The 22,344-nt window shown below is 43.3% G+C and overlaps 1 protein-coding gene and 1 pseudogene across 2 annotated transcripts in view; one reads left to right on the top strand and one right to left on the bottom strand.

Annotated features, from left to right (window-relative positions):
* LOC137334218 (protein FAM107B-like) overlaps positions 1-22,344 on the top strand; it is a 178,674-nt gene that overhangs the window by 110,952 nt on the left and 45,378 nt on the right. Inside the window, exon 1 of one of the 2 annotated variants that reach the window (XM_067998822.1) lies at positions 10,145-10,356. The exons of the other annotated variant lie outside the window; for it this stretch is intronic. Coding sequence (XP_067854923.1) covers positions 10,299-10,356 — 58 coding nt within the window. The 5' untranslated portion in view covers positions 10,145-10,298. Of the gene's footprint in view, positions 1-10,144; positions 10,357-22,344 lie in introns of those variants that run through there. 2 annotated transcript variants of the gene reach the window in all.
* LOC137334443 (U2 spliceosomal RNA) lies at positions 4,043-4,213 on the bottom strand (annotated as a pseudogene).

The raw sequence follows: 22,344 nt of genomic DNA, 5'->3' as shown, positions 1-22,344 counted from the left end.
GGTGGCGGGACTCCTTCTTGAACTGCTGCAGTCCATGTGATGAACGTGCACCCACGGTGCTGTTAAGTAGGGAGTTCCAGGATTTTGACTCAGCGATGATGAAGGAATGGTGATATATGTCCAAGTTAGGATGCTGTGTGACTTGAAGGGGAACTTGAAGGTGATGGTGTTCCCATGCATCTGCTGCCTATGTCCTTCTAGGTGGGGAAGTTCGCAGGTTTGGTAGCTGCTGCCAAAGAAGCCTTGGCAAGTTGCTACAGTGTATCATGTAGATATAGTACACCGGTGGTGGAGACTGCTTTGTCCTGGATGGTGTCGAGCTTCTTAAGTGATATTGCGACTTCACCCATCCAAACGAGTGGAAAGTATTCCATCACATTCCTGACTTGTGCCTTGTAGGTGATGAAGAAGCTTTGGGGAGACAGGAAGTGAGCCACTTGCCGCAGAATAGCCAGAAAATATAAAAAGTTTCCTAAGCAATGTCAACACAAATGAAAGCTGTGTGCTCTATTTGTTCACCAAATAAGCTGTTGGGTGTAACTGGCTTAGATACAGTTGCCAGATCCTTTATATTGGTTCTGACATATGTTTATTTCCATGTACATAGTGTTGAAGGTATGTTGTCCCAGGGCTTACATTAAGTTGCATTATTTGTATTGATCTCCAGTATAATCATGAAAGCAATGATACTAACAGCAGGTGCACAGTAACATGCAGTTCATAAGTCTATCACTCATATCGCCCTGATCAGAACCATTTTAACTATTTAGTAACAAAAGGTCCCTTTGTGTTTAAAAAAAATATATCTGCATTTTGTCCATCTTAAACGGGCGATCCCTTATTCTGAGACTATGCCCCCTAGTTTTAGATTCCCCCATGAGGGGTAACATCCTCTCAGCCTCTACCCTATTGAGTCCCCTCAGAAGCTTGTATGTTTCAATAAGATGCTTGTATGTTTCATTCTTCTAAACCCCAGTGAGTATAGACCCAACCTGTTCATTCTTTTCCTTCTGAATCGAACCTAAAGTTATCCAAATTTGTTCTGGTCTTTATAGGTCCTGGGATGTGCGCACATCATGTCAGTGATGTCATTGCACACATTTGTATGATGTGCATGCTGCGTGTCACATACATTTGTCATCATGCAACATATGTGATGACATCACTAATGTGATTTGTGTGCATGTTGGGAAGACTTGAAGTGAATTCTGCAGTTAGAGCAACTCTCAGATGCTTTACCTTGTATTTTTATTCAGAGTTTGTAGGAAAACACTGATGGATCTAATGCATTTACAAACACACTGATAGTTTTATGTGTACTGCCAAATGTTAAAGCATGATGTAAAATGCATATGCAGAACAATAGAATTTTAAGTTGACAAAATTCAAGATTCCAGGAGAACAAACCTTGCCAAACATAGTTTAATGCAACTGCTGCAAGCATAGACTTGCCAGAATTGCCACTAAAGCCCACAAGAGTCGTACCATTAACTGTGTAAGTAATGGTGGATTGTCATTTAGTTTACCTGTGCCTCTTTGTTAGTCGCTTTCTTGTTTTCTTGAGTTTTAATGATGTTCCAAGTGAAAACTGATTTTCTTCAAATTTACCCAGAGTTTCTTGGTTTGCAATTTTTCCCTCCTGATTTTCTCCCTGTTTTTGATACCAAATGTGGAAACTGAAAAACAGACAAAAATATCCAGCTTTGTGAATATAAAGAAAATTTAACGATCCTTAACTATGTCTGACTTGAGAGTGCTTGATACTGACCATGGGTGCCTGATGAGCGCAGAAAATGTTTTTAAAAACTGAATGGGAGGTGTGCTTCAAACACTCCCTTGAATTCATCACAATAATAGCTCTATCACCCTACTGCTTACACAAAGCATAGGAGAAGAGTCACCTGGCTTATCTCCATGCACATAAAAGCAAGCATCCGTCAGCCAAATTTGAACACGAGAAAAAAATTTCTTTCCCTCATGGTCTCTTGGAGAGCATCAAATACTTACACAGTCTGAGTTATTTTATGGGCAGATTCCATTCTTTATCTAATCGAACTTAGGCCTCAAATGCTTTTGCTTCTTATTATAAGCCAAAAAAGGGTTCCTCCCAAAACAGGAAATCTTAGCCCTCTCCCATAGGAGGATGGGTGATGTCACGGCAATGCAGTTAAATTCGAAAAAAGAATTCCTGAATCTTCTCCAGAAATTGCAGATCTAAATGAGGATATTAAAGTTGCCATCCAACACGCACAGAATAAGTGTCACCAGCACATGATCGGTTGAATTGTCCAACGTCAATAACTTGCATTTGTATAATGCCTCTAATATAGAAAATTCCTCCTATGGAGGAATTGGGAGAGAAAAATATAAATCAGAGGAGATAGGACACAAAGTCACAGTACCAGAATTAGGAGAGGTGACCAAAAGCTTGGTTGAAAAGATGAGTTTTGAGATGGATTTTAAAGGTGGAGAGAGAAGTGGCAAGGTGCAGGGGTTTAGGAAGAGAGCTCCAGAATTCAGGGGTAAAGGCTCTACCATTGATGGTCGAGTGGGCAGGTAGGAGGATGCACAGTATACCTGAGTTGGAAGAGCAGAAGGTGTGAGTTTGGACATAGAGTTGCAAGAGTTTGCAGTGATGGGTGAGGCCATGGGAGAAGTTTGAAATAGGAATTGAATTTATCACACAAATAATAAGCAAGCAATATACCAGTGATATAATAGTGATATATTTACAATGTAACATCTCTTCCTTGTGTAGTTAAAATAATCACAACTTTAAGAAATGAACTAAGCTGTTATAGATAATTTTTAAATACACAGTTCCTCTTTCAGGAATATCAACCTGTTGTTTTTTCTCAAACTGTCTCTTGGCTATCTTTTCTGAGATTTTCCAACTGCTTCTCTTCATAAGATTCTCCAACTGCCTTTGTTTAGGAGAACTGCCAACTGACTCCAATTCAAACAGAATTGTCTCTCTATATCTCAGAAAAGAGCGACTGGGACATTGTGGCTTTTGAATACCTGACCTCTCAAATTCGAAAAGGAACGGTCAATCAAATACAAAACTGAACTAATCATAAATTCCGTGTATATTTGAAAATTGTGTGTTGGATTACCTCTCAAGCCTCTTACCAGGGAGATAATGTGCCTGAATTTGCTGAAAACTTGCTCCATAATAATGGTGCATCTACAGTGTACGCCATTATTATGGTGTTGAAATTCCAGGACATTATGGCATGAGTGACTTATGCCATTATGTATGCCATGCCATAATTTACGGAATTTTGCACTGCTCCTCAGAGACCCTCACCAAAAATGTTGAACTGTTAATTATCATTGCTCCGCCCGTCCATTAAAATTAATGTCGCAATCGAGCTTGCTGAATTAATGCTGCTGTGATCGCCACAGCCACATAGAGCATTACAGAATGGCACTGGATTGCTCCGTATGCTTGGTAAAATCACAGGAATAGGAAAAATCATTAATTGGTTTTGAAATGCAGAGTATTGACGATGTAAATAAACCTATATTTGAATTAACCGGCTCAAATGCTAAGTTCATACTTTGCGATCCGTTGAATTGTATTAAAGAAGCTGCTTAAAAAATCAATGATCTTGCAGAACAGCAGGTCTGAAAAAAAGTCACCCTATGAGGGCCGCTGTTTACAGGATGTGACAGCTCGTGTTTGAAACAGCTCATTCGGGATTTCCGTTTGAATAAGCTATCATGGGTAGGGGTAAAATCACCTTTACACTTCTAATTACTATCAGTAACCCAGTAAAATTTAAATTCATCACCATTTCATCGTGTTGGATTCTATTTACACCACTCCCTCCCAATTTTACAGACATATTGGCCTTGCCAACACAATCCACTTCGGAAACCTGTCCATAGCAGTAAGGAAGTGACTGATCAGGTGAATCTGATTTAAACCAATTTTTTTATGTAAGTGCAATATATCAGCTTTATTCTCAGTAATAATACGTACATACATACAGAGACGCTGGAAAAGCCTGTTTTTCATTTTGAATATCTCCTCACAGGGAGGTGCACCGTTCCCAGAGACACTGCAATACTGGGTCGATGCGTGGAGTGGACGGAGCAAGCCCCTAGTCCATCTCTCAGTTCCAAAAATCAATTTAATATATGGTCCCCAGATAGGGGCCGTATCAGATATTAATCTGATAAGAACAGATTTTTTTTTCAAAAATATACTTTATTCATAAAATTTGTAATAATACATACAATACATTTGTCATATCACATTTCAAAGGTAGACAATACAGATTATACAATTTGCAAGATACATAAAGTACAATTCAAGTATGATTCAAACAATACAGTTACACATCGTACATGATAATTACAGTTCATGACACTTTAGGGTGCCTCATTACATTACAATCAATACAGCTTATTGATTACAGATACATTACAGGTGCATTACATTCATTTGCTATTTTACATTCTGCCCAAGGGTTTTTTTCCCTGATTCCAGCCCCTTGGTATACAATGGCGGGAGGGTTCTAAACGATGGCCTTTCTCCACAGAGCCTTTGCGGCGGCCGCACCTGGCATCCCTCAGCACATAGTCCTGGACTTTGGAATGTGTCAATCTGCAACACTCGGTTGAGGACAGGTCCTTGCACTGGAAGGACAGGTCCTTGCACTGGAAGATCAGCAAGTTTTGGGCAGACCAAAGGGCATCTTTTACTCAGATGATGGTCTTCCAGCAGTAGTTGATGTCTGTCTCGATGTGCGTCCCTGGGAACAGTCCGTAGAGCACAGACTCCTGTGTTACGGAGCTGCTCGGGATGAACCAGGACAGATACCACTGCATCTCTCTCCAGACCTTCTTTGCAAAGGCACATTCCAGAAGGAGATGGGTGACGATCTCATCCCCACTGCAGCCTCCTTGGGGACAGCGCGCAGTGGCACTGAGACAACGGGTATGCATGAAGGATCTGACGGGAAGGGCTCGTCTCACCACCAGCCAAGCTACGTCTTGGTGCTTATTTAAAAGCTCTGGCAATGAGGCGTTCTGCCAAATGACATTGACAGCCTGCTCAGGGAACCAACTGACAGGATCCACCATCCCCTTTTCCCGCAGGGTCTCAAGGATGTTACATGCGGACCACTTGCTGATCGCCTTGTGGTCAAAGCTGTTTTTCTGCACAAACTTTTCTACGAAGGACAGGTGGGGTGGAACTGGATGGAGCGTTCCGTGGCAGCGTGGCGAGGCCCATCCTTTGCAACACCGGGGACAGATAGAACCTCAGGACGTAGTGACACTTTGTGTTTGTGTAGCGAGGGTCTATGCACAGCTTGATGCAGCCACACACAAAGGTGGCCATCAGGATGAGGGCCATGTTGGGTACGTTTCTCCCCCCTTTCTCTGGAGATTTGTACATCGTGTCCCTGCGGATAAGGTCTATTTTTGATCTCCAGATAAAGTGGAAAATGGCTCAGGCAACTGTCGCGGTGCAGGAGTGAGGTATAGGCCCGACTGCGCCATGTACAACAGCACCGAGAGCAGCTCGCACCTGATGACCAGGTTCTTGCCCACGATCGAGAGGAATCGTCGATCCCACAATCCCAGTTTCTGCTTCACTTTAGCAATATGCTCCTCCCAGTTCTTGGTGCACGCCCCGGCCCCCCCAAACCAGATCCCCAGCACCTTCAGGTAATCTGACTTGACAATGAAGGGGACAAAGGATTGGTCGGTCCAATTCCCAAAGAACATGGCCTCACTCTTGTTGCGATTTACTCTGGCCCCCGAGGCCAGTTTGAACTGGTCGCAGATGTTCATCAATCTGCGGACCAACAGCTGATCTGAGCAGAAGACAGCGACGTCGTCCGTGTACAGGGAGGCCTTGACGTGAGTGCCCCTACAGCCTGGGACGGTCACCCCTCTTACGCCCGCACCCCTCCTGATGGCCTCGGCAAAGGGTTCGATGCAACACATGAACAAGATGGAGGAGAGAGGACAGCCATGCCTGACTCCAGTTTTGATCGGAAAGCTTTCCGATTCCCACCCATTGATTGAAACTGCGCTGCTGATGACTGTGTAGAGCAGTTGAATCCAATTGCGGATTCCCTCCCCAAACCCCATTTTGGAGAGCACGTCCATCATGTACGTGTGGGATATTCTGTCAAAGGGCTTCTCCTGGTCCAAGCTGATGAGGCAGGTATTCACCCCCCTGTCCTGTACGTAGGCGATCTTATCCCTGAGCAGCGCCAGGCTATCAGAGATTTTCCTGCCGGGTACAGCGCAGGTCTGATCGGGATGGATCACCACCTCCAGGGCTGACTTGACCCGATTGGCAATGACCTTGGACAGAATTTTGTAGTCCACATTAAGTAGTGAGATGGGTCGCCAATTTTTGATTTCTTCCCTCTCCCCCTTCTGCTTGTAGATGAGGGTGACGATGCCTCTCCTCATGGAGTCTGACATGCTGCCTGCCAAAAGCATACCCCCGTACACTTCCAGCAGGTCTGGGCCTATCCAGTCCCACAGAGCCAAGTACAACTCCACCGGTAAACCGTCGCTTCCGGGAGTTTTACTCGTCCCGAAGGACCGGACGGTCTTTGTCAGTTCGTCCAGAGTTAGCGGGTGATCCAGACTCTCCCACTTGCTGTCGTCTAAAACCTCCATGATAGACGACAAGAAGAACTGGGAGGCCTTAAAGGGTGGATTAAGAGAGAGAGAAAAAAGAGACAGAAATGAAAAGTAAGAAAAGAAATTTAACATTTTAAATTTTAAAAACGTCTAAGAATAATTTACTGCCTGCAGGAATGAGACTCCACAGTTTCAGTCATTCCCTTTCTGGGCCGGAGAGGTTGAGTGGCATTGCAGGAACATAAATCTCATCATTAAAAGGGTCCGTACATTATTAGGTACCAGCCCTAACTTTCTGCGATCATTTTAATTCGTTTAACAGCGTAAATGCAGCAATTTCTTGAAACTCATGGGGAGGTTGACGATGAGCTGCCATTTTCGCGAGGCGGGAATCGTTCAGCAATTTGCGGCAATTCACAATTCACGGGGTATCTCTTCCTCGCCACATATTGCTGGGTTATTTACACACCAATAACGGCGTGCGCATTAAACTCACTGTTATTGTCCCAGCAAATTCTGGGCCATTGTATCGGGATAGACTGGTACAAGATTCTGGTTTCGCTGTTAAACTTCCTAAGCAGAATGACAGTTTAAAAGAGACAGCCATTAAATTAAAGCTTAAACAAAAACACATCACTGTTGTCACAGAAACTCACAACAGAGTTTCCCTTGTTCTCTGAAGGAAAACTATAGCAGCATGTGCTTTTTTAAGAGGTATCAATCTGCATTCTCTGACTGGAGAATTAAGGCTCTTTACATCAATAGAAACTGAAAGTGACAAACCCATCATAAGTCATATTAAAAAAAGATTGGAGAAGAAATATAATCCATCGTGCTCAGTTAAAGAATCCTGAGCCAGGCAGGCCCAACGCCTGCCTCAGCTATTGAGTAAAATTTTACACCGGGGTTCTTCAACAGGCATTAGGCCTCTCATTAACATATTTAAGGCCCATGATGCCTAAAAAGTGATCCCCACAGTGGGACCAATGCCTGTGCAGATTGGACGTAGGCCATCCCACTGCTAAATTGGTATGCTTTGTGCCTGTTTTGCACACAAAAATGGACACAACACAGACCACTTTCCACCCCATTGTGTTCATCCAGCTCAATTAAATCTGTTTAGTAGCCATTAAATACTGGCAATTGTCAGTCCGCAAGTGTAAAGTGCCAACTGACCATCCACAATAAAGAAGCAAAAAAAGGTTGACAAGCTGATATTGACATTCATTTTCGAGCACACGAAGAGTAGAGAAACTGCAAATTCCTGCCACTTAGCCTTGATTACATTCAATCTTACTTTAGCAATAGCTGGCGAGAGCTGTGCAGCTGAAATAGAAGCCTTGTTTGCAGCCAACAACAGAGGAACCTGAGGTCACAACTGTCAAATGAGTAGATATTATATTTAATTTTTTAAAAAATAGGTTGGCTTACTTTTTTTTACTCTTGCATTGAGCCATATAATCAAATATTGCAATTTAGATAAACTATTGTAATTGGGGAAAGTAAAACAATAAACCAGCTGTGAGAATAGTAATAACCCAGGTGGCAGCAGCACAACCATTCTGCAGAGAACCAATAGTGCCTTGAGATTCCTGTGTTTGTCATAGATTTTGTGCCTCTCTCTCCTTTTCTCTATTTTTTTTCCTCCTCTCCTCAACTGCTTTCCCAGTCCTGCTTCTGCTTCTTCTTTGCATCCTGTCATTTTTTTCCTCTCTTCATCAAAACATAGAGAAACATAGAAAATAGGAGCAGGAGTAGGCCATTCGCCCTTCGAGCCTGCTCCACCATTCAATATGATCATGGCTGATCCTCTATCTCAATACCATATTCCCGCTCTCTCCCCATACCTCTTGATGCCTTTTGTGTCCAGAAATCTATCTAGCTCCTTCTTAACTATATTCAGTGACTTGGCCTCCACAGCCTTCTGTGGTAGAGAATTCCACAGGTTCACCACCCTCTGAGTAAAGAAATTTCTCCTCATCTCAGTCCTAAATGTCCTACCCCGTATCCTGAGGCTCTTCCTACTGTATTTTATTTAACCTCTTCTCCTGCTTCTCTGTCTTCTTACCTCATGCTCCTTTTTTTAAATTTTCTCTCTTGTTTGTATCTAACTTCTTCAGTGATTTGCAAAATGAGTGTCCCAAAGAAGGAGGTGGCTGAATGATACCCCCCTCCCTGCCTCCAGTAATAAGTGCTGAACTTCAGATTATTGCAGTACAATTTCTCAGTCCTATGGGGAGAGATGTGCAATTGAACTTCTGGGTGTCAGGGGAGAAAGAAGGAAACAATTTTTTCCGAGATGCTGACAGCACTCCAATAGAGACCAAATCCGGAGGTCAAGTTTTAAAATGGTGGAAGGTTACAGATACTCTAGTCCCTAATGTAGTAATGCTAACATGTCTACGCAGCCAGTAACATCACAGGAAGCTCCAAATATCTCTCTTTAAAGGCATATGTTTTAAATATTTCCTTATTTGTTTCAAATTACTTCCATGAGTGACAGAACACCTGAAGGAAAATATTGGTAGCAGGGCATCTAACAGCGTTTGCCGTTAATTAGACTTGCCCCCAGTACCCTTCAACTCAAAAAAATTTTTGCCCACAAAGTTGTTGAAAGTGTAAGCTGATAACGGCGCAGTGAGGGAAACAGGGCATTTAGGACCTGAGTGAACAGGGTATCTCCTTAATCAATGAGATTTAAGGATTGGGAAATAAACAGCAGAAGGATTGAGAAGGAGGGTCAATCCAAAGGGGGCGAATTCAATGTCAAATCAGGTACAGAAAGAGAAATAATGATGGGGATAGAAATATTAGGTTAAGAGAGAGAGAAAAAAGAGACAAAGGAAAAGTAAGAAAAAAAATTTAAAATTAAAAATTTGACATTTTTAAAATCTCTCCAAAAAAATTCAAAACATGAAGGAATGAGACTCCACACTCGTAATTGTTAATTTTTAGTGCCAGAGAGGTTGATTGGCAATAATTAACAATTATTATGTCGTTTAAAGGATATTTACGCCACTAATTACTAGCCCTAAATATCTGGGGCGGGTTTAGTTCATATCTACCGCGCAAATACAGCAACTTCATGACATTCAATGCAGGTCAATGGTGAGACAGACAGCGAAATGCCGTTTTCACTAAGCTAACGGCAGAGCGGCGCAACTCTTTTGGATATTCGCACTTAAACACACATCTGCTCCTCATTTGAAGTTGCTGTACCATTTACACATAAATAATGGTCAGCTTCACTGTTATTTTGACAGGCAAATTCTGGCTCAATATGTTAGTTAAAGTAAGGGAGACAGTCGGTTAACACATTAGCCTTCAGGAAAATAAAATTAGTTCTTCAAGTATCACACTCCTTCCTTTTACAAAATATATTCTTTCTGAAATGAAATGGTGCAATGGTCACTCCCATTGCTATCAGTATTACGAAATCCCAAAGAAGCTGTCTCCTTTGGGCTGCCTGGAGCTGACAACAGGGGAGGCCGGAGCGATGCAGTAACATGAGTCACGTGACTGATTATTCCAGTTCTGCCTGAACACTTGAAAAGACTTAAGCATTGGAAAGAGGGCTGAGTGAGTCCGTGCGAGCAGAGAACCACAAAGCATGTAGATTAATTGGTCTGAGGAGAGGAACGGAGCAGATAATCCAGCGAGCACTGCTGAAAGTCATAAAAATGTGGAACCAGACAAGAGCTTCAGATGGATTGCCCCGGAGAGTGTTGGTCAAATCAGGTAAGTGAGTGTATACGTATGTAGTTGATAAGTCTGTCCTAATAATAAGAATGTGGGAGCGGGCGGGGGGATCCCCTGACTATTATCTTTCTTTCTGATCCAGTCTTTGAAAATAAGTATTTAAATAAAATGCATTCTTTGACTGAATTTTAAGGAATTGTTTGAACTTTAAGGATCATGAATAGAACACAAATATTTGTTAAGAACTGGTTGAACTTGTATTATGGTATGCTATTTTATGATCTAAATTACTTTGCAGTACTTTTAAAGAAAAAGAAATGGTTTGAATGTTTGTACGATGAAATCCACAGATTCCTGAGTGTTTATTTCTAGACATGAAAGGGGAAACTTGTCTTTTTGTTGCCTTGTGGCTTTAGATGAAAGTGACTGCACTCATTCCCACTCCCCAGTGGACAGGAAGAACAGAAGTTCCTGCTTGCAGGACTGTATGTCAAGGCAACACCTTACAGTTAATGTTTGTTTGCTCCAAGGCTGAAATACAAGGAAAACAAGTCCTAACATTGATTTGTGCCTGTGCAAGGGGCAGCTTCCGCTGTACTTGTTGGGGAGATTGTTTACATAAAGTATAAAGCTGCTCTTCAGTAACCATGGCAACCCCTTGTTACATAAATGAGGACATAAGCATTTTTAGGAAAAATAACGCTAATAAGGAGTTGAAATGTGTGTCTTTCTTGTTTATGACAACCAGATTTTCTTTTCTGAACAAAATATCATTGAATTATTCGTAATGTTTACACTTACTTAGAGCATTGAAAATATTTTCATTTTAATGCAAATATGAGCACATTACAAACTCAGTGACAATGTGACACTTGGAGAAAAGGCTCAACTTTATAAAGTTCCATTTTTGTGTTAACACTGTGCCACTGAATAGTACTGAATTAAACAATGCATATTCATGAGGTGTAATCTGCTTTTAACTTCATTGAAGTGGAAAAATTCACATGGTGACCTGTATTATCCCCTATAGTTTTTCAGAGCCACACTTTGAGTGCAGTTTTATAGGGAGCATCGTTGAATGAAAAGGCAAATTGAGCTCAGGGGGAGTCAACATTCAGTATTTTCACTTTTTGTGAAGCTAACATCAGATTAGTTAACAATCATCTCCAATTTGTCCTACATTTTGACAAGTTGGAAGTATTCTGGGATGAGAGAAGGCCCATTAGATTTTCTTAAATACCCTCCTTTTTGCTCAAGGAATCCTTGGCAATGACGGGAATCTATGGCGAAGCCTGTTCATTGCTATGGTAATCTGTGATTTTTTTTTGTGTTCTAGAAGAAAATCCATTTCAGCTGTCATATATGTGTAATGTCAGTGCAACCATATGACTGATTTTGGTTTGAAAAGGTTAGAGATTGTGGCCTGGAATTTCCAGTGGGGGCACAACCCTGAAGTTGCACCCAAAATTATGTCCAATGCCCACGCCCATTCTGCCGATGTCAAATTATGCTCAAATTTCCTGCAAATCTTATTAGAATACGCCCGAACATAAAAATGGGTGTAAATCAGTGTAAACAATCGGGGAAAGTGCCAGACTCACACCATATATTCCTTCTTTAAGTATGAAGATTAAAGTTTCAACTAACTTAACCGTCATTCATGCACATTAGGCACAGCATGTTTAAGAACCTACAATCGGGAAAGCTTTTCAATTTTTAATGGGACTTGTACCGATGCCATAAAAATGCATTCAAAGAAACAGAAAATAACAGCAGGTCTCTGAGGATAATTTTTTTTTAAACTCTCAAAAAATTGCAATAAAAGACCAGAAGAATGACTTTGTTTCCCGCTGTGCCTGAAAATCTGGTCATAATGTTAAGAGGGTCTCTGAGCAAGTGCAATTGCAGGAAACTGGCATATGAGGCTCAGTAACTTGGGGGCAGAGCCATTACTATGGGCAGTGATGCGTTCAGGCGGAGGGATCAATAGGCAATTGTAAAAGATTGAGGAGATTTGGGTGTATTGTCCTTACGTGCATTAATCACTGACACCCAAAATTCCGCAATCTTTTGGGCCCAATTGCGTGTGTCTCTGGGCAGAAAATATTAAGCCGAAATCCGAGTGCCCACAAAATTTGGATAATTTTGCAAAATGAAGAAATATCGCTATGAGCAGTTAAAATAAGATAATAAATCGAAAGTTAGTGTATCTGGAAATAAGTGAATAAGCTTGATGCTTCCTCAGAATAGTGGCATAAGCATAGTTGCCAAATCTTCAGTTTCCAGCTGGACATTGCAGATACTAAACTTGTTTAACTGATCCCCTGATCAGAGAACTAAACCTTCAGCTAAACTATCCTCAGCTTGCACAATGTCAGCCTGAATTCACAGCTTAGAGGACGACTGGAGGAAGAAAGTGTCCCTCCATGCCCTTAGAATTGCCTTACAGACACTATTGTAATTTCGGTGCCATGTATTCCTCCTCCATGTCTTCACAGCAAACTTTACACTCCTGAAGGATGAGGCCTGGGTGAATTGGGTGAGGCATGAAAGCTCTCAACATCGGCATGGGGCAGAATGTGGAATCTTCAATGCATTATGAGATATCAATCTTACCACACCCAGCACAGGCTTCATAAATTGCACCCACCCCTCTCAGTTGGAGCGGTTATCATAGAATCATAGAAAGGTTACAGCACGGAAGGAGGCCAATCAGCCCATCGAGTCCATGCCGCCTCTATGCACGAGCAATCCAGCTAGTCCCACTGCCCTGCCCTATCCCCGTTGCCCTACACATTTTTTCGTTTCAAGTACTTATCCAGTTCCCTTTTGAAGGCCATGATTGATTGGTTGTGGCCTTAGGATACACTATCACGTGATTTCTGCTTCTGTCCACACCTATGCCCTATTGTATGGAAGTCCTGGAAGCTACAATGGTCTGGATAGGATTGCCAGTCCCACGGGAGTTGGCTTTTTGCCTGCTCAGCCTTCTGCCCATGGTTACAGGGATCCCTGTAGTGCCTAAGCTAGCATAGTTCTCATTAATTGCAACAATCATGTGCATAGTTCCCTACACATGCACATGGACACACAACCACCACCACCACACCACCACCACACAACCACACCACACACCATCACCACATAACCACACAACCACCACACAACCACCACACAACCACACCACCACCACACCACCACCACACAACCACACCACACCACCATCACCACATAACCACACCACCACACACCACCACCACACAACCACACCACACCACCATCACCACATAACCACACCACACACCATCACCACATAACCACACCACCACACACCACCACCACACAACCACACCACACACCACCACCACACAACCACACAACCACACCACACCACCATCACCACATAACCACACCACCACACACCACACAACCACCACCACCACACCACCACCACACAACCACACCACACACCATCACCACATAACCACACAACCACCACACAACCACCACACAACCACACCACCACCACACCACCACCACACAACCACACCACACACCATCACCACATAACCACACAACCACCACACAACCACCACACAACCACACCACACACCATCATCACACAACCACACCACCACACACCACCACCACACAACCACACCACACACCACCACCACATAACCACACCACCACCACACCACCACCACCACACAACCACACCACCACCACCACACAACCACACCACACACCATCACCACATAACCACACCACCACCACACCACCACACAACCACACTGCCACACACCACCACCACACAACCACACCACACACCATCACCACATAACCACACCACCACCACACCACCACCACCACACCACCACCACACACCATCACCACACCACCACCACCACACCACCACCACACACAACCACACCACCACCACCACACCACCACCACACACCACCACCACACAACCACCACACAACCACACCACCACACACCACCACCACACCACCACCACACACCACCACCACACAACCACACCACACAATTTCTGATGGTAACAATACTTGGGAAACAATCATGCCCTGAAATCAGGGATTGTTGGAACAAGAGCCCTGATTTTGTGATCCTGGCAAAAATTGTGTGTGCCAGCCTAGTTTGCAGCTGTACTCGCACCCACTGCTTAGGGGGCAGGCTACATTTAATTTTGCAATATAAGCCCCATGGCCTCATTTGACTAGGCTATAGGAACATGGCAAATTTGCCCAGAGAGTTTGGCACGCAGCACACTTGGCTAGGAAGACCAAAATCCTGCATGACAGCAGCTCTTAAGGACTGCATCTTGATTTTTCATAAAGGTACAGCGGAGACATGTGAGCAGCACTGCTACTTTTGATGCTGATGAGTTGGAGCTACTACTGCAGGAATTGCTGTATAGGAGGGTGGTTCTGTTTGAGGCTCGTAAAGGCACAGTGTCAGCTTCAGGAAGGGAGGTTGCCAAATAAGTCAATGCTGTCACCCAACTCCCTCCAAGCTGACTGCAAATGAGGAAAAAGTGTTCTGGTATCAGGAACAAAGCAGGTCAAACATCTTACGTTAAATATAACAAATATACAAATACGTCACAGGTGTTGATATTTGTCAAGCTCAAAATGCTTGCTACTTCAATGTATAGCAGGCAACCAAAGCCACTCAGCGACATTAGTCAAACAGCAGGTCTTCATCCTTTTCTTCTTCTTCAAGATCTTTGGCCTCCTCTTCCTCAAGTGGCAGAGGTATGTCCATGGCTTCAGCACTTGAAATATGAAAGAAAGGGACAAAAGTTAGCTTTTAGTGTAAAGGGAGAGCAGAGAGAGAGAAGTGGCTGGTGAAAGCATCTTTAATTTGTCATGCAGAGTGTGTAGGGTGAGTTAGTCACCACGGCCATGACTCTGCCTCTGCCTGTAATAGCCAGCATGCTTTCTTCGAGGGAAAAGAGAGTGTACATGTGGGCTCAGCCTCCTCTGTTAGCAGTGTGCTGTCTGGTGTTGTGGGCAACTTTCTCCTACAAGAAAGAAGGGAGTGTGTAAGTGATAGTCTTTTAAGGTGTTTAGAGAATGTTCCTGTCATGGTCAAATAGCTGATATGCAGTGTGTCAGATGTGAGGTGTGGGGAAGTGAGGGTTGGAATTGCATTGAGTGTGTGGGTCTGAAAAGACAGGTGTTGTGAAGTGTGGTGCAGTGATTGAAGAAGAGTGAAAGGAAGCAGGGAGGGGAGTCTTGTGAATAGTGAGGTTGCAGTGGTAGAGGTGTGAGCAGAGAGTAAGAGAGCTGTATTGTTACCTTGACAACTGTGGTGAAGTCATTGAACTTCTTTCAGCATTGCAGCAACGTCCTGGGAGCTAAGATCCTGGCATTGACCTCCTCAGCGACCTCTTTCCACTGGCGGCGGTTGTTGCCTGGAGGGCTTTCTGTTCCCTGGGGAGAAGAGGATCTCCCACCTCTTGTCCACTGTCTGCACCAGGGCCTCCAAGACAGCATTGGAAAACCTTGGTACCCTCTCAATACTTGCTGCAGTAATTTCTGTGCACAGAACTGTCTCCCTGTCATCTGCAACCAGAGTGCACCTTCCCTTTAAGAGGGACTGGCTGTCTTTAAGCAGTGTCATATCTGGCCCCCCAAACAGGCATGCAGCCAATGAATAGCAAGGGTAGTGCTGGCAGCACGAATAATATGTGCCGCCTGGGACGACACTAATAGGCGCGTGCAATGCGCGCTCCATCCCCGTGCGCCCGTTTCCGGGCGTAATCGAATTTCTAGGCCAGTGACTTTTTAAAAGGATGTTCATGAAAAAGGTTCAGCAAACTTTTTCATTTTGGGCCAAAACAAAATTGTATCGGAAAGCAGCTTCAGCTGGTTTTCCTGAACTACAGAAAGTGACAAAACAGCACTGAAATAATTTTTTTCCATTGAAAGCGAACTGAAGCTGCTATAAATGGAAGATGTCATCAGCAGCAGTGGGACGTGATATAAACATCTGTCCTTGTGAGACTTCACCATTCATAAGTCACTCAGCTTCATTTTTCACTGCTGGCTGTGACACATCCCCTATGCGCTAAAGATTGAGCTGTGAAAGTAATTAAAGGGGTACTGTCTCAATGAAAATGTGTTTGGTAGAATTCTTTTGCTCGTTTACAAACACATGCTATAAATTACATCAGTCTAATCGTAGAGTTGTGTTCATGTGCAGGAGTAAATGCAATGGCTTGTGATTATTCAACTGTCCACTGGATCATGTTCTAATCAATCAACTGACTGAGAGTCAATTACCCTGTAGTAGTTGCACAGATTAAGGCCACTACATTGTTTTGTTTGGCTGCTTTGCTGATTGAAAGATATATAACAAAGGTGGGGTTTAGAACTGATTATTCTCATCTAATCCATGTGGATTATTTTCTTTCTGAAACCTTTATATAATTAGCTGCAACAACACTCAAAAAGCTCGACACCATCCAAGACAAAGCAGTCCATCCACTGGCTTAAACATCTACTCCCTCCACCTATGGCTTTACTGTGGCTGCAGTGTGTACTATTTACGGGATGCACTGCAGCAACTTGCACCTAACAGGATAGCCTGACAGTCATTTTATCAAGTCTTACTAATTTGTAGGGCTGTAGATTTTTGATAGCTGCATGGGTTAAGTTAGGTGGTCCCTGTTGATGTTATCAATTCGTTTTATAGTGTTTTACTTTGATTTTAGGAGACATTGATAAACTTCATGGACTCGCCCTGACACCACTTGATTTCACAGACTCTGCAGACCATGAAAACTGTACAGCCATACTCATTTGGTATGAGACTCACTCATTTAGGTTTAAAAATGTAACCACATTCCAAAAAAAAGGTCTATTTATTGAAATTGACTTGTAATCAATCTCACTGTGATTTTAAATCACCCTCCTAATATTCCCCTGATGACAGCATTGTTCCTCAACTGACTTGATGCTGCCCTGCCCAGCGGCAGATTCTACCACCCATCCTTCATCAAATAAACAGAACATTTTTAAAGGGTTCAATTTGACTAACACTGACTAAATCATGATGTGGAGATGCCGGTGATGGACTGGGGTTGACAATTGTAAACAATTTTACAACACCAAGTTATAGTCCAGCAATTTTATTTTAAATTCACAAGCTTTCGGAGACTTCCTCCTTCCTCAGGTAAATGAGGAAGGAGGAAGTCTCCGAAAGCTTGTGAATTTAAAATAAAATTGCTGGACTATAACTTGGTGTTGTAAAATTGTTTACAATTGACTAAATCATGGAATTGCAAAGCTTCAAGTCACATTGTCCTTTTGAAAGGTGTCAAGCCAGATTAACCTGTTGCAGGGTATATTCATTATTTTGGTGACTCATCTTTCCAAAAAGTGGTAATTCCAGTATTCAGTTAAGTGAATTGGGCTGTGAAATTATTCACCTCCAACAATACTATTGAACTGATCTACAGCATTGGAAACTTTTATTTACAAAAAATTAGGCTTTAACCTATTCCGAATATTCCTGTAACTGCCTCTCCCACTCATTCTTACTGACTCGCACTTTTCCTTCTCGCTTTACCTCTTACATACTTTTTGTCTGTCAGTATCTGGTTCGCATCCAACTCTTTTTCTCACCCACTCTCTCATTATGTAAGTCCTGCCCTGTCTCTGTTTCATCTCTTCTATTTGCTTCATATCTTATACAATTTCTCTCTCTCTTTTAATATTCCTTTTGCAGACACACTTTTTTTCTTTATGTTTTATACTCCATCCTTTTCCACTTGCGTATCACAGGGACCTGGAGGCAGATTCAGGGCTCTAAACCTCTGATAGACACAGAAATTATCTTGTTCATCTCTGGGAGTGTGAGGATTGAGATATTCGTCATCTTGTAATTTTACAAACATGATTTGGGCCAAGCCTGGTTTTGAGGGGTCAGGAAGGTGGAGCCTGGGTCTCAAATAGGGAGAGATTGCACCAAGGCGTAAAGTTGCATCTTTGTCTGTATTAATTGATGATATTGCTGTGATGTCTGTATTTATTATTGTTGATGTGGAGATGCCGGTGATGGACTGGGGTTAACAATTGTAAACAATTTTACAACACCAAGTTATAGTCCAACGATTTTATTTTTAATCCCACAAGCTTTCGGGGGCTTTCCCCTTCCTCAGGCGGTGTGGAGATGACAATTTCGAATCCTTCGCATTTTAAGATCACATAACAAAGCCTGGTGATTACTGCCCGTTGCCAAGGCAATCACCCATGAGGACGGCCTCAACCGGGATCTTGGGTTCATGTCACACTACATGTAACCCCACCAGCGAACTTTATTATTGTTGGGTTACCATTTTGGCTTTATTTGTTATATATAGGTATACTCTGACTGTTTTATAATTTATATTATTGGTATATACAGTTTTACTTCTATTTATTATTATTGTGAATTGCCATAAAGTATTGTTATTGTAGCTCAGAAGGTACAAAGTCTGAGACCTGAGTTAAGGCTTCATGGGTCGAAGGATTTGTAAGCTGAGAGCCTGTGAAGTAGAGCTGTGGCAGAAAGGTAGGAAGATTACTGATTAAATAAATAAATAGTCAGGAGTTTGTGTATGCTATAGTTTTTCTTCTGGTGACTATTAACTTCAAAATTTCAGTGCAGTACTTAGTGCGGGTCTGAGGGAATGCTGCACTGTTGGAGGTGCTGTCGTTTGAATCAGCTATTAAACTGAGGCCCTATTCTGCCCTCTCGAGTGGATGTAAAAGATCAGCACTAACTTTAGGAAGAGAGTTCCCTACCTCTGTGTCTGCCTTTCCCTTCAGATTTCTGCAGTATGTCTCTTTTTTTTAGCTGGACAGGAAGCCAAAGGCTTGACCTCTGACCCTCCCCCAGATTTCTATGTCTAGAGATTAGCCAATTGATTTGCCAATCAAATTGTCTACCTTGAATCAGAAACCTCCCACTTGGCCTGTTCAGCTAAGACCCCCATGCTGTACTTTGTGAGGAGAGGGCATTCTAATATTACTCTCACATTCACCTTTGGATTGTGTTAACAAACCTCATTGTCTCAAGTTGATGTGGTATCCATTTCTCCAGCCACTTTGTATGGATTTAATTCAGATTTCCAGAAGCATAGTGTGTTATGTGGATTTAATCCCTTATGGGCTGAATTTACCTTCATAACTTCATCTCGATTTAATATAACCTGAAATCTCTCCTAAGCCAAAAGTTAAAAATCCCATAATGTGGTTAAGTGTTGTATAAACATTCTTAACTGTATTTCTGGACGTAGTCTTGTTTCATCTGATCACTCAACTTCAAACAGATTAAGTGGTTAAAAAGGGGCTCCAAAAGACTGTTTATCTGACATCTGGTCTTGGATGGGCTGTAACTTCCTCCAGCTAAACATTGGGAAGACGGAAATCCATCATCTTCAGTGACTGCTCCAAGCTTCATATCTTCATCACCAACTCCATCCCTGGCCACTATCTCAGGCTGAAACAAACTGTTCACAACTTCAACGACCTGTTTGACCCCAGGCTGAGCTTCTGACCCATATCTTCTCCATCACAAAGACCGCTTCCATTACCATTGCCTGCCTCTGATTCCATCTGTGAATACCATCATAGGAATTGATTCTTCCACAATGTGCTTTTGAAGGCTGCAGTTCTGCCATCAATCTATCAGATTTGAAATAGATTTTGTTAATATGGCAGAATTCTGCTGATGGAAATAATTGAGTTCTACTGTAACTGAAATAATGGGGTCAATTTTCGGATGGCCGAGCGGGTGCGTTCGTGGCAGGGGGATGCTCCTAAAATTGGGGATTCCCGGAGCGGTTCCGGAGCCCGGCTCCAACCCGCCCACTTCTGGGTTCCCCAGTGACGCGAATCGGTGCGCGCGCAGCCCCCACATGCGAGACTCCCACCGGCAATCAAAGCCAGCGGGATCCCAGTTAAGATCATTATCTGGGTACTTGAGGTCATTTACAGACCTCATTAGTTGAAGAGATTTTAGGAGGATTCAGATTTTGGACTACCCAGAGCGTGTTTTCCATGCTGGGGGAAACACTCCCTGTTTAAACAGACGTGTTGCAGCCAGCAGCCAGTGGCAGCTGCAAAGGTCCATTTAACAGGTGCGAGGTAAACCCTCATTCATTGCAGCAGGGCACTCTGTCACCTCAGACAAAGTTTTGCCTGCCACACCGTTGTCTCCACACTCTAAACTATTAAATCATACCCTAAACTCTGCTGTCCAAACACATTTACCTACTTTGTGGACCCCCTCACACTCACACCATCAGGATGGGGGTTGGGGGGGGGTCCATTGCTGCATTCATCACTCCATTGGAGGACGAGCAACATCACCAGCCTCACCAGGCACGCCGTCCACCTCCGCCACGTGGAGCTACACAACACAGTGCTGCGCAACAGGCACCTGCACAAAGTAGTCGTGCAACTACACATACACCCACTGTAGGGTGACCCAATGGGTGGCATCAAGGATGTTCATGGAGAACCTCATGAAAGAGCATTATTGCACAAGCCAGTCAAAAATGGCCAAGACGTGGCAGTAGTGGTGACAATATAATATGTAATGTGAGTTGATCAGAAATCAAATATAAGTAAAAACCATGACAAACCCTCAAACACCCTTGTGCATCCCCTTCATGCTCACGACACGTTTGCCTTACGCTTCCTACTACACATATGTGATGCATGCCCTGTGGCTTCAGCACAGGTAGTGGCAGGTTGGGTGAGGCTGACCGTGAAAAAGATGCATGAGAGGTTGAGTATGAGATAGAGCCATGAGATTGTATGAGGATTGGGTTGAGTGGTAGTGATGGGATGAGTACTGGCGAGGTGAGTAAGTGCAGGTAAGATGAGGATGAGCTTTCAGTGGGTGTGAGGAGTGATGTGACAGAGTAGTGTTGTCAGTGCAGAAGGAGATGTGGGGTGGGGACGGTGATGTGGCAGACGGAGTGTAGGGGAATGAGTAAGTGTACTCACTTCGGCTGACCTACTTAAGTCATTGAAGCTCCTCCTGCACTGTATACAGGTGCGTGATATGTTGGTGGTGCTGGTGACCTCCTCTGCCACCTCGAGCCAGGCCTTCGTGGTGGCAGAGGCAGGCCACTTCCTCCCGTCCACCAGGGAGAAGATCTCTGTCTTCCCCCTCCTCCTCACCCCATCCAGTAGGACCTGGAGTGAGGCATCATTAAACCTGGGAGCAGCCTTCCCCCTGGCCTGCTCCATGCTGTAATTTTGCAGCATCAGTCAGTGGAGGACTGCCCCTTTAAATAGGGCTCCTCCAACTGACAGCCTATGATGTGGGTGCGCAGTCCGCCTCTGCGCAGCTTTCCAGCGCGAAACCCGGAAGCCAAGGTGAGTGGCTTCAATTTACTTACAATTGCATGGGGAACCCACCGATTTTACTGGGCGGGTTATCCATGCGCCCAGTCGACCCCCTGCTGGCAACCTGTCTCCCTCCTAATATCGGGCCCAATATGTTGCAGTTGAGAGACTATTTATAAAGATACAGTATACCATTCTCAATGCCACATTCAGTTCAATTAATGTTACCATGCTCTCTATAGGTTGACAGACCTACAAGTGGACCTTTGGTGATCTGATTGTTTTAATATTATTAGGTAGAACTTTAAGAAGGAAAATTCTAACAGTGAGATTGAGTAAAAACAGAAATTACTATTACTGACCTAAAAAGCCTCTGAAAAGACAGATTTCTGTTTTGATTGTACTTTGTTTTGTGACATTTAGAGTGAAACTTTGTGGTTACAGCATCATAATGATAGAGTTTACCGTTGCAGTGCAAGTGATTTGTGTTGTTAGGAAACACATTCATTAAATCCAAGGCACGGTTATCCTTGTGCAGGTAGAAGCATGGCCAGCACTAAAGCACAGTAATGAGAATGTGAAACATTAGCTGGGGAAGGCAGGCGGGCCTGTGTTCTAAGTGAGAACTAATAATATAACTTAAATAAGTAAACAC

Source organism: Heptranchias perlo, chromosome 17 (genome assembly GCF_035084215.1).
Source record: "Heptranchias perlo isolate sHepPer1 chromosome 17, sHepPer1.hap1, whole genome shotgun sequence".
Lineage (NCBI taxonomy): Eukaryota > Metazoa > Chordata > Chondrichthyes > Hexanchiformes > Hexanchidae > Heptranchias > Heptranchias perlo.
This window is presented reverse-complemented; position numbering and strand designations above follow the sequence as displayed.